At 32.6% G+C, this 13,800-nt stretch overlaps 1 protein-coding gene across 1 annotated transcript; it reads right to left on the minus strand.

The window, feature by feature from the left end:
• Positions 1–1,141: 1,141 nt before the first annotated feature.
• On the minus strand, positions 1,142–5,811 carry LOC101901622 (trimethyllysine dioxygenase, mitochondrial). The gene is made up of 2 exons (XM_005179462.4): positions 5,568–5,811; positions 1,142–2,116 (listed from the first exon to the last, which is right to left on the minus strand). The coding sequence occupies exons 1-2, from the start codon at positions 5,761–5,763 to the stop codon at positions 1,212–1,214; spliced, it is 1,101 nt and encodes a 366-aa protein (XP_005179519.2). The 5' UTR covers positions 5,764–5,811; the 3' UTR covers positions 1,142–1,211.
• Positions 5,812–13,800: the final 7,989 nt, after the last annotated feature.

The following is a 13,800-nucleotide window of genomic DNA, read 5'->3' on the forward strand; positions in this document are numbered from 1 at the left end:
ATCTTAATTTCAGATACCAACAGAGACCTCAATATCAAATTTGAGAATTTCAGGTATATTCCTTCACCCAATACCAAATTTAGTTCTACTTAGTACTTTTCGTTCTAATATAGACGCATTTCAAAATCACCGCCGAATCTAAAACACAGATACCACCAATAATATAAATATCAAAATTCAGAATATTATCTTTATCCCTTCCCGCATTTCAAAATTAAGTAGCATTTAGTACCTTTTTAGTTTTAGTACAATTATTGTACACATTTCCGAAACCATCTCCATATATCCAGGCTATACATGAACAGCGAACCTAATACCAAATTTCAGACTTCAAGCACTATCTGTTCACCAAAGATACCAAATTGTACCAAATATAGTACTATTTAGTACTTTTTCACCACTTGTAGTACACATTTCCAAAACCACATCACCAACAGGGACCCCAATATAAAATTGCAAATTCCCAGCTTCATCCGTTCAACCATAGACAAACTGTTCCAATTTTAGTTCCATTTTGTACAGTTCGCATACACATTCCATATACCAACAAAGACCTCAATATCAAATTTCAGAATTTCAGGTCTCTCCCTTCAGCCAGTACATTCATATGTCAAACTTACTTTCCAAGCTTAATTTTCAAACAAAATCTCATTTTTAGGTCTATGCGTTCATATAATACCAAGTGGTACCAAGTTAAAGTTTAGTACCATTTTAAAAACTTTAAGTAAACTCAAACTTCGAATTTTCAAAATCCCTTTGGTTTATTTATCCTTCACTGCATCAGTGACTGTTATTCCTATTTTCAGAATTTCAGTTCATTCCGTTTGTATATATCCGTTTGTATATTATATACAAACGTAAAAGTATTCATAAAGTATTCAATCTTTAGTACATTTTAGTACTTTTCGTACCATTTGAGTACGTTAAGATGGTTATTTTACAACTCCTTTTATATATAGATACAAATTATATACTTCTGGTAATTCCCTCCAAACGACGAAATTTTTTTAAAATTTTGATTTCGACATACCCTTATTAAATTATGGCTTGGTAACTCGATAATCGTCTAAATGGTCATATGCCGAAGAGACCGACAGATACTATAACTTTTTTAATTTTTTATTTCATTTCTTCAATTTATATTCAAATTCCTTATATGTTTACAATTACAATTAAATATTTTGAGAAATACATACATATCAATGAAATATTCAATCAATAACTCCTTCGCATCTAGCTTTGCTCAAGAAATCAGTGCGTTGAACAAAACATCCGGTCATGGCACGTTTACCCGTATACGCGCAGCGTCCGTGGAACAAACGCCAATTGTCGAAAATGACCACAGTTCCAGGATTCAGTTTTAATTGCCACCAATTTTCCGAATCGTGAATAATCGAAAGAAATTCCCTCATACTCTCGTAGAATCCAGCCATTTCCGTCTGTGGTACGACATCGAACACCGAACGATCGTACAAATTCAAACGAAATTGAACGATTTCCTTTGTCACCGGATCCACACGTATTGTTGGTGCCGAAAAACGATGACGTTCGTTTTTATCAAAGAAATATGCCGGCACATGGACCGTGGAGAGGACTTCAAAAGCTTTGGGATTGCGTCTTCGCAACTCCTCGGCAACATACAAACCATCAATGAAGAAGTTTTCACCACCCGTACCGTCGTGTACAACACAGTGTAGGGCCTGCAAACCGGCTGCATCACAAAAATACGTATTATCTGTATGCGGGCCAATATAGTCATTGGAATAGGTAATGTCATCATGCAAATATACATCGGCGAATGTAAACATTTCCCCATAGAGGGTTTTCATTACCGGAAATAGACGGCGCACAGCCATTTCGGTCATCGTGGTGTTGGGTGGAACATCATGGATGAATACCAGACCGTAGCGTATCAGAGAACTCATTAAGTTCTTCACAGTTTTATCGGAGGTACACAATTCGCCAAGTTTAAAATCGAGCTCATTTTTATTCTTCAATATAGTAGCAACATTCCACTTCGTTATCGTCTTGTCATTTTTGATTTTTTCTTGGAATTTTTCGTATTGTGAGTTCACAATGAAATCAATTTCATATTTCGAAACATGTCCATCATTCCCTGAAAAAGATAGAGGAGATTATAAAGCGGAAACAATTGAAATGAATGTATATTTTAATAATAAGCGAAGTATAAAGGTAATTTTTAATCATCCCATCTTCCATTTTCCAAAAATTCGACACTAATTTATATATTTTTAAAATGTTTTCTCATATGGAGTTGTCTTATGTTTTTAAATTTACCTTCTGACTTTAGCCGCCAAATATGGTGGAGGCATTTTTATGTTGTATGTGACCACTCTCCCAAAATTTTATGGTATAGAGTTCATCTTATCACTATCAGAAGGCCTGAGTTAAAATCGGTTGAGTCAAATATATCTATATGTTAATATAAATTCGATATTCTTTCATTATGGCTGAATTCGGACATATGTGCCGAAATCCATCCGGTTTGGGCTAATATTCGGCAAGCAAATTACTTGTAGAAAATTTCAATTTTTTGGTTAATTTGAACTCCTAAATATTTTGCAATCATCTCCAAAAGCAAGAAGCCCCTCTGTATCTTCAAAATTGGGCTCATCTATATGATTTGCTTGTCTACGATATTTGGCTATATTCGTCAACGAAATCAGCATAAAAAGCCAGAAGTTCGCATTTTGTGTACTTCGGATATCGCCTATAACTAATGTTGGATTTTTTTCACACAAAAATAGTGGTCCATTCCACCCGCTGTCCTAAACTCTAGCTTCATGCGAGATTTCGTGTCCTTTGGTTCCCATTTGTGGCCTTTATAAAGGATGCACAGTCAGGGACATTTTTAGTTGTTGGTCCATTTCAATCTCTAAATATATTGTTGGCATCTTTGAAAACAATAGGCCTAGCCCTTCTGAGACTTACCCTACCCTTGTGAAAATTTTCGTGATATTCGGACGATAATTGCAATCTGTATATAATAGCCCCAACCTGTGTTGTAAGGTGAAAAAATATTACAAAATGTACACCTCAATATTATAAGTCAAATTGAAAAAATCGCATGCGATAAAAATATGAAAAAATAAAAAAACGTCACAAAATACAACAAAATCTATATAAACATCATTACTGGCATCTTTTTATACGATTTTTTTTTAAATTTTATTCTTTTATGCCAGGAGGGCATTCAGAATTGACAAAATTTGTCAAAATCGGTCCAGCCATTCTTGAGATATAAGCAGTTTAGCCAACATCCCCTTCCTTTGTTTATACACATTGTATATATTTCGCTATATATATCCGATATATTTACTATCGGCATCTACGTAACGGTCAGAATTGACCTGTTCGTCTTTTTGTGATTTCGCCAGGACTAAAAATATTCGCAGTTTAATGCAAAATTTTTATTTCACCCACTAAATATTGACCGATGACCATCAAAATTGGAAGGCTTCTGCCCACCCCTAAGCTCTAGCCCCATGCTTATTTCCGCGTCGATTGGTCCATTATTGCGATCTGTAGAGCAACTGCAAAATCAGGAATTTTTTCAGTTTTTGGTCCATTTCGACCCCTAAATATTATCCGATCATCTCCAAAAGAAATAGGGTTCTATTCTGACCTTAGCCCCACCTCCATACTAAATTTAAATTTGAAGATCGGGCCATAATTGCGACTTGTAGAGTGATTTCAAATTAACATGGACAGACGGACGGACGGACATACATAGCTAGATCGACTCAGCTCGGGGAGATAGGAAGATCCATTTATATACTTTCCTATGTGGGAAACCAATATTTCGAGGTGTTACATAATTTTTGGCCCAATCAAACTTATAATACCCCCAACACATAGTGTTGTAGGGTATAAAAAGCTGTAAGTTCAGCCGGGCCGAACTTTGAATATCATCCACCATATGCAACGATTTTGGCAAATTCCAAAAAAAATAAAATCTGTTAAAAATTATGTTAAAATCTTAACAATACCGAATGTAGCTGTTATATTAGGGTCTATTCGACGACGTGGATAGGCATAGGCAACTTTTGTCATAAGCCATTACAATATTCAAATGCGAAGCTTGAATAAAATTTCGGTGAAAAATGTCAACTTACTTAATTTTGTTCGGAAGCTAGATCGACATAGAATTTTATATTGACCAAGAATATATATACTTTGTGGAGTCTAACATCTATATTTCGAGGTGTTACAAATCTCCATACTATGGTGGAGGGTATTAAAAAAAACATGTTAAAAAGCAGTAAGTTCGCCGGGTCGAACTTTGAATACCCTTCACTTTTTGGAACGAATTTGGAAATATTCAAAAAAATAAATAAATAAAGACTAGAATCCACTGAGAATTCCCCTTAGGTCATAAAAATGACGAATACAGGCAGTTACCGTTATTTTGGGGTCTATACGAAGACGTGGGCCTGCAAAGGCAATTTTCTGTCGCAGACTGTAGTTCCCATTACGAGGTGAGAATACGAAATTCGAAACAACTTCGGAGAATAATGTATCTAAAATTATAAAAACACCGAATACAGGTAAGAACCGAAATTTAGGGGCTTAAAATAATTGCGTTGAATAATGTCGCTAAGAACAGCAAAATACTGAATATGGGGAGGTACCGTTATATGGGGCTATACAAAGACGTGGGCCTGCACGAACAATTTCAAAATCATAAAAATAAAGAATATGGGGTGGTACCTTTATATGGGGGAGATAGGAAGACTTGGAATTGCAATTGCAAATTTTGTGTCATAGGCTATAGCTATAGTTACGTCAAATACGAAATTTGAAACTATTCCGGTGAACAATGTCGTAAAATAATCAAAATGCCGAATATAGGGAGAAACAGTTATATGGGGGCTATAACTAAACGTTGACCTATATAGCCCATTCAGTGCCAAAAGTCCCACAGACGAGACACACATTTGAGTACAATTTGATCAACCTACTTCATTTCGATGTCTGTCCCTCTGTGTTAATCACTCTAACTTCCGAACGAAATGAAGAACGTTGATAACGTTTTGTCTGCGAAACTTTTCGTTGATAACTGTACTAACAAATTTTTTAAGTGTCTTAAAATTGGGAATATGTGCTCCCAGCATATAGGGAACTGTGCATATATGTCCAAGTTTTGGTATATATCCCATAAAACTGTTACTCCAGATATTCGGTATTTTGATGTTTTGTGTCACTCTTTTCAGCAGAATTGTTTCACTGCTTGTGAAATTGTTGTACTGCTTCCTATGACAGAAAATTGCCAAAATGCAGGCCTACATGTAGCCCCCATATAACAGTGCCTCCCCATATTCGGTATTTTTATGATATTAGCAGTATTTTTCAACCGATTTCTTTCTCGAAAATATGCGCATTCCTCCCAAATGGAAGGAACTGTTTATTCACTTGTTTTTGTGTTTTTTCTTCAATTTTTACGCACTTATATCGCTCAAGCAACATATTTTTTAATGTCTTTGATTTGGTATTACATTCGATTCCACTTATATCTTATTAGCACTTATTTGAATCCTTCCACTTACATGTTATTTCCAACAACGTATCATTCTTTAGATATGTCACATCCTTTGCCTTCAAATCCTTTGGCATGTCCACCAAACTAAACAATCGTTGCGATGTCCGCGCATTATAACACTTCTCGCAGCGGCAGTGGTCTCTCAGCCAATACGAATCAACTTTCAAGCAGTCTCCCTTCGAACCGTACTTGATATCCAACATTGTAGAGTTTGATGTAGTTTAGCGTGAACGACTTAATCGATATTGACAATAATACCGGATATTTATACTAACTCTTGTCGATATGTCAACGGTGATGTGGCCACGTAATTAGAACCACGATGGCGCATACATTTAAAAAACGGTTGCATTTAATTACTATATAAAATACCAATAACAAATCTTATTTTGTTTATGAAACCAGTCGGGCGGGCAGAGGGGGGAGATACGGGTATCATTATGTCAATTCTTCGTCGTCAATATGGAAACACCTGCTGAGGGGGCAAATGCGAATGCGATGCACTACATTTGTAAAATAGATGGAAAGTTATTTGTGTGTAATAATATGTTTGTCTTGTGTTTTGATATTTTTTTAAAAATATATTTTTTATCAGTCCTTTGTTTCTGGATGGAGAAGATGCTCCTCCGTTCCTTGGTGCTTTCATCTTATTTTGGAAGTTTTGTATTTTTTTATATCTCAGTAAATTAGTTTATTTATGGTTCGCATATAGTTCTCTCATTCGCCAGAAAAAACAAAACAAAATTAATTTGTAGGCCTCTTGGAACACCCTTTTATAATTTGTATATCCCCCTCCAAACTAAAATTATAATTAGATTGTTATTGAATTTCGAATAAAGCAAACAAAAAAGAATGTATAAATTTCACTACTTCTAAGAAAATTTGTTTACACAGTTGTCTTTCATCTTTTTATTAACAAGTGGGTTGATCACTACCATCCGCAATCGATTGAAAATAAATATTTAGATTAATTAAGTAATTATGAGTTCATTTTGGAACGTGTCGCAATTAAATTTGAATTGTTGTGGGAGAACGTACGTACGAGTTCACGTTAATGATTGCTTAAAATTGTTATTTATTGTTATGTCATATGAATTTCACGATATTATTTTTGAGAATGTAACATCATTTTCCAATTGGTATTTGAACTACGTTGTTCCCTCTCAAAATTGCGAATACGGATTATCAAGTTGTAAAATTTGCTTTTTGAAATTAAAGGATGATTTTTTATTTTTTTTCTTTTTTTTGGCAAAATTGTTTTTGTTATAAAACTCATGTCTATGCAGAGGGGCCTGTATCAATTGACGCATTGGAAGACAACATTGAAGAATTTATTTGTGAGATACCGGCCGAAATGTTGGAAAGATTGTATTAAAATTAGACAAAGCGTGAATTATCTTCGTATTAGTATTTAGAGTACACAATAAGCACTGCTGTCTCCGGTGGAGAATTAGCTATGCAGGTTCACGGGTCTTAGGATTTTAGAAATATTTTTCAGCCGATTTTTTAAATTTAGAAATTTCCCTGCAAATTGTGGTGTAAATTAAAATTTCGGCCCGGCCGAACTTGGTTGCTCTTTTATTCGTTTATGTATCTTGTACAAAATTATTTTTAGAAAATTTAAAGTCGATCCAACAATGTCGACCGGTCTCATGGGCGTCGCTCTCTTTTTCCAAATCGGACACCCCGATTTGCCTCAAACTTTATACATGATAATATTTGATAATAATAATAACAAGTAGAAAAGCTGTAAGTTTGCCGGGCCCAACATTGAATATCCACCACCATTTGGAACGAACATGGCAATTTCAAAAAAAAAAAAAAATAAATTAAAATAATAAAAAATAATTAATAATAATAATAATAATACTAATAATAAAAATAATAATAATAATAATAATAATAATAATAATAATAATAATAATAATAATAATAATAATAATAATAATAATAATAATAATAATAATAATAATAATAATAATAATAATAATAATAATCATAATAATAATAATAATAATCATAATAATAATAATAATAATAATAATAATAATAATAATAATAATAACAATAATAATAATAATAATAATAATAATAATAATAATAATAATAATAATAATAATAATAATAATAAAAATATGTGAAAGGCTTAAAAATACCGAATGTAGCCGTAACATTAGAGTATATACGACAACGTGGCCACTTTTGTCATAAGCGAAACTTGAAATAAAATTTGGGGGCTATACCAAAACATGGAAATGACAGAAAATTTTCTGTTGTAGGCTATAGTATCCTCTACGAAGATCAAATTTGAAACAATTCTGGTGAATACTGTCACTAAAATCATCAAAAATACCGAATATCGGGAGGTACCTATATATGGGGCCTATACGAAGACCTAGATCTGCATAGACCATTTTCTGTCATAAACTGTATTTCCCATTACGAACTTCAAATACGAAATTGGAAACAATTCCGCCGAATAATGTAGCTAAAATAATCAAAATACAAAATATCCGGATGTGCTCTTATGTGGGAGCTATACGAAGACGTGGACTTGCACATACAATTTTCTTTCATTGGCTATAGTACTCATTACAAACTTCAAATACCAAATTGGAAACAATTCCACAGAATAGTGTCGCTAAAATCATCAAAATACCGAATATCGGGAGGGACCGTTATATGGGGCTATGCAAAGGTTGGGGCTTCATAGGTTGTAGTATCCACTACGAACAGCAAATACCAAATTTGAAATAATTCCGGAGAATAATGTCGCTAAAATCATCATCATCAGAATATCGGGAGGTACAGTTATAGCACAAAATGGAACTATGCAGACCTTTTCCTTCTACAGGATGTAATGTCCATTACTATATCAAAATATCATATGGACCATATTCGAAGATTGACTATATCTTTTTCTCTCTTTTAAATGCTAATATTTCTTAAAATAGCAGAGATGGGCATAGTGCACTGTATTTTTAGTGCACTAATAATTTCACTATCACTGTTCATTTAGTGGTAGTGCAATTTTTAATTCCACTACCACTAAAGGGTTAGTGGTAGTGAAAAATAAATTGCACTACCACTAACCCTTTAGTGATATTAAAAAAAAAACGGCACTACCACTAAATTTTAGTGGTAGTGAAATTTCAATAGCACTACCACTAAATTTAGTGGTATTTAAAAAAACTTGCACTAAGTTAGTGGTATTTAGAAAAGTAATCAAATTTTATGACTATATACTATATATTCTGGATTGTTGTTCCCTACTCACTTCAATAAACTTCGTTATAGCTGGTATAATACTTATATACATAGTGCTTTTTTGGCTTCGCTAAAATTTAGTGGTAGTGCAATTTTTTTTGAAAAATCACTAAATTTAGTGGTAGTGCTATTAAAATTTCACTACCACTAAAATTTAGTGGTAGTGCAATTTTTGTTTTAAATATCACTAAAGGGTTAGTGGTAGTGCAATTTATTTTTCACTACCACTAACCCTTTAGTGGTAGTGGAATTAAAAATTGCACTACCACTAATTATTTAATTCTTAGTGCACTAAAAATTTAGTGCAATATGCCCAACCCTGTAAAATAGTAATAGTAGAAGTTCCTCGAAATCTCAAATTAAGGGTAACATGTCTGCCGTAAAAACGCAGACTGAAAATTGCTTACATGTGTTTTTATACCCTACACCACATAGTGGTAAGAGTATTATGTCTTGGTGCATTTGTTTTGTAAAATGGAGAAGGAAGCGAGATCGATCCATACTTACTTTTGAGGATCTTCATAGGATTACTTTCTTAGTCGATTTATGCATGTCAGTCCGTCCTTCCGTCTATCCATGTATTTTTGTGAACAACGATTGAAATTCCGATCGAAAATTTTAGCCCATGGTCTAACTCTAATGAAATTGGTGAGAATTGGATCAAATTTAGATATAACTCCCATATATATCTTCATCCGATTTCGGCTTAATTGTAAACCAAATAGGTAATATCAATCCAAGTGACCTAAATTTTAGATCATCCGACTGAATTCATCTTAGAAACATATATCAGATAGCCCTCATATATATCTTTATCCGATATCAGGTTTATTGTGGATTAAATGTCTAATTTTCAGCCCAAATCGACTGAATTTTTGCAATTCCTACTGCAATAGTCCTAGAAATAAGTACTTGAATGTACTCGTCCATAATATGCACTCCACTTTCGATATATATATATATATTTATATATATATATATATATATATATATATATATATGTATATATATATATATATATATATATATATATATATATATATATATATATATATATATATATATATATATATATATATATATATGTATATATATATATATATATATATATATATATATATATATATATATATATATATATATATATATCGAAAGTGGAGTGCATATTATGGACGAGTACATTCAAGTACTTATTTCTAGGACTATTGCAGTAGGAATTGCAAAAATTCAGTCGATTTGGGCTGAAAATTAGACATTTAATCCACAATAAACCTGATATCGGATATATATATATATATATATATATATATCCGATTTCAGGTTTTTTGTGCACCAAATGGCTAATATCAGCCCAAATGGACTGAGTCTTGGCAAATCCGACTGAATTCATCCTAGAAACAAGTACCTAAATTTTGGTGGAAATCTGTTCATATATAGCTATAGCTCCCATATATATGTTGTATCCGATTTGGTGTTAAAGTCCCTCGCATCCGTAATATGCACTCCACAACAACAATCTTTGGTGTCAGATATCAGATACAGCTCTGAAATAAGTGTTTAACATATTATCAAGATCGGTTCAGATTTGGATATAGCTCCCATATATAGCTTTATCCTATTTCAGTTTTTTTTGTGAACCAAATGGCTAATAACAGCCCAACTGAATTGCATTTTGGCGCTTCCGACGGAATAAAAAAATCAAGTGGTTCAGATATAACTATACCTACCATAGATATGTTTCACATGCGTGATATGCACTCCACAATAATGATATTTGATACCGGCATCAGACACATCTTCATCCAATTTCACTATTATTGCTCACCATATATGTAATATCAACCAAAATGGAATAGATTTTTTCATATTCAATCAAATTTTACCACTCGGTCCGGTATATCTATTATTACAAGAAAAATGTTTAGTATAATCCTTATATATCATGCAATGTTATTTGGTTCATAGTTGGTATTATCTACTTCACATAAATTCTCAATATAAACCTTTTTTTTTGTTACGGGATCTTTACTCTACATATGGTCGCCCCCGCCCGAATTTTGACCTTTTCTTACAAAGTTAAATATTTATATTTACTAGAGAAAGTGTAAAAGGAAATTGGAAAACAATTAAGTTCATCTGTTCATCCATTTGGAAAATGTGTCTAGAATTATCGAACATGGAGGATAAAGCACACCATGGAACTATATAGATGAAGATAGACAGTCCATCTCTCTCTCTCTCTCTCTCTCTCTTAAATGCCAATCTTTATTAAAATAGCAATTTCTTTAAATATTATAGAAGTTCCTCGACATCTACAAATTAGGTAATATGTCTGATGTTATACTGCATACTTGCATCCATCATCACGATTTATCTAAACTATTTCAAAATATTGTTAAGGAAATATTTGAAGCAAGTCCGTAATTTCTTTTAAGAGTTATAGTTCTCACCTGTCATAGTGAGGTAGGGGAACCGACATGAATTTTTACTTCGTCCAAAGAGACCGTTATATCGATGAGACACATTTTTGCCTCATTAAAGAATGTATACCCCGTTTATCCCTAAAGCTAAGGGTATGCATACCATACACCAATATATTTTGTAAATGAATTAAATAACAAGGAGAAAATTAAGCAGCAAACAATTTCATTTTTTCATATCTTCGTAACTTCAACTCTAAAATGCATAATTAGTATAGAGTTCAATCGTCATTTCCTAATTGTTCCTTAAATATTCTCCCACCACTGCGCTACTGGTACCTCCAACAGAATTATGACATCTACTTAACATTGTTGACATAAGTACTACTAGTCACATGCCTGAGTACACAGAGTGAATTATGATGACAATGAAATAAAAAAAAACTGTGTATGGGTAATTAAAAAAGTGTGCCCCGTACTAAAACACCGTGATATGCGGAAGCAAAGACTATGGGGGTTGGCTGGCTTACACTGTTGCTGATGTTAATTAAAGGGTTGCCGCCACCCTTAGTAGTACCGCTGCTTCTGTTGTCGCCTGCCCATTGATGACAAAATAATAAACAAACATTAGCGGAATTAATTAATAACAAATGGATGGAGTTAATTGCATAAACCTTGGCCAAACTAAGGGGTAGTTTATAAAAAGTTCCGAAACTGCCATGGGAAAATAAATATTACATGCTATCGGCATGTAGTTATATGTCATTGAAGACTATTTGATGGGTATATATGCGGAATAAAATATTGATTCGAAGTTAAATAAATGTATAATTGCATCAGAAGAATTTATATATATTTTGCGTGTGCAACGCAAAAACAAATTGTTTCAATTTCAAATTCTTTAATTCATTTTTGAAATAGTCGAATTATAGTTCTCTGAACTCCTTGTATTTAGGGTTATAGAGTCTGCGGCAATATCACCGATAACAATACGTAGATTATTTGGGTCAAAAATTGTAGTTCACAAGTTGTCTATTTTATCCTTATATTAAAAAAAATTGTTCAAAATAGGACATAGGAAAAAGAATAAGGAAAAGTTAAAAGCCGAAAAGCGGAATTTTGGACTGATATTGTCCATTTGGTGCACAATTAACCCGAAATCGGTTAAAGATATATATGGGAGCTATATCCAAATGTGAACCGATCTTGACAAAATTTGACACACTTATTTCAGAGCTGTATTTGATATCTGGTATCAAATATCATCCTTTTGAAGTGCATATTACGCATGTGAGGACTTAAAACCCCAAATCGGATGAAAATATATATGGGAGCTATAGCTGCATCTAAACTGATTTTCTCTAAATTTGATTAACTTGCTGCTAGTTTGAATTCGGTGGGATGTACCGAGCGCCTAAGTTCGGCATGTCCCAGTAGTCGGTAGTTTTGAAATTTAAACTTAAATAACTAAGAATAGAATTGACCAAATAACGAAATAATTGCAAAAAAGCGTCAACAGTGTTCTCTGGTCTCTTTCCGTCTAAAAAAACAATGAACTCCGATCATTTATTACGAGAGAATAACGGTTTTCGTCAGTGAGTGTCTTCCAATGCATGCGATAGTGCGATTAGTGGTGGCGTCTACTTAATAATCGATTAAAGTAAATTAAATTTAATACTTTTGGAATCAGAAATATTTTATAATAGTAAATAACAGTCTGAAGATCACTTTTATAAATTAAAAACATACAAATCAAGCATTTTTTCCGTTTATTATTTAATGCCGACATTAGGAACAAAAAAAAAAGATTTGCCAGTAGTCGGCAAGGGGTGACCAATTTTTGACCAATTTCACCAAAACTATTAAAAAATAATCCAAAACTACTCAAATAAAAAAATAATTTTTGTCGGCAGTTGCTTTTATTTGTGCTTTTTGACCAAATTTTCTAAATTAAGTTGGTTTTTTAAATCAGCTATTTGACGTATTAGATAGCGTTTGCATTTTTGAAAAAAATGTTGCCTATCTAAAGGAATGAGATCAATTCACAAATTCCAAATATAAGAAAGGTATTGTTTCTTTTTATTTAATCTCATTTTTATTTAAAATGAAAATCCATACGTTACTGTAGGTTACCATATTCTTGATTTTCTACCTATATTTGGTTTAGAATAATAATTAATTAAAACATTATTTAAAAACGAAACTAATTTCAAATTCTGGATTAAACTGTGAATTAGTAACATATCATTCTTTTATACTATTTGAAATAAAAAAATATACAGAATGATATTTTTTTTACTGAAATACCATATGCCGACTACTGGCAAATAGACATGCCGAGCATTGGAAAATGGTGCCGACTACTGACAAAAAACTACTATTTTAGTAAAATTGCAAATTTTGCCATTTTAATAAAAACAAATTAATTTTTTGTTTATTATTTCGAAAACTAAACAAAATTTGGAATCTGAACAACTTTATTTTTTAGCAATTGAAAGATTCCACTCAGAATATTGAAAGATTGAAAAATCGAAAATCCTAAAAGTGCCGGCC

Source organism: Musca domestica, unplaced genomic scaffold (genome assembly GCF_030504385.1).
Source record: "Musca domestica strain aabys unplaced genomic scaffold, Musca_domestica.polishedcontigs.V.1.1 3, whole genome shotgun sequence".
NCBI classification, from domain to species: domain Eukaryota; kingdom Metazoa; phylum Arthropoda; class Insecta; order Diptera; family Muscidae; genus Musca; species Musca domestica.

Bases quoted from the DNA above. Each gene is read 5' to 3' on its own strand.
- LOC101901622 (XM_005179462.4), bottom strand. From the start codon at position 5,763: ATGTTGGATATCAAGTACGGTTCGAAGGGAGACTGCTTGAAAGTTGAT. The intron at 2,117-5,567 runs GTAAGTGGAAGG...TATCTTTTTCAG, and splicing joins TACGTTGTTGGAAATAACAT to GGAATGATGGACATGTTTCG.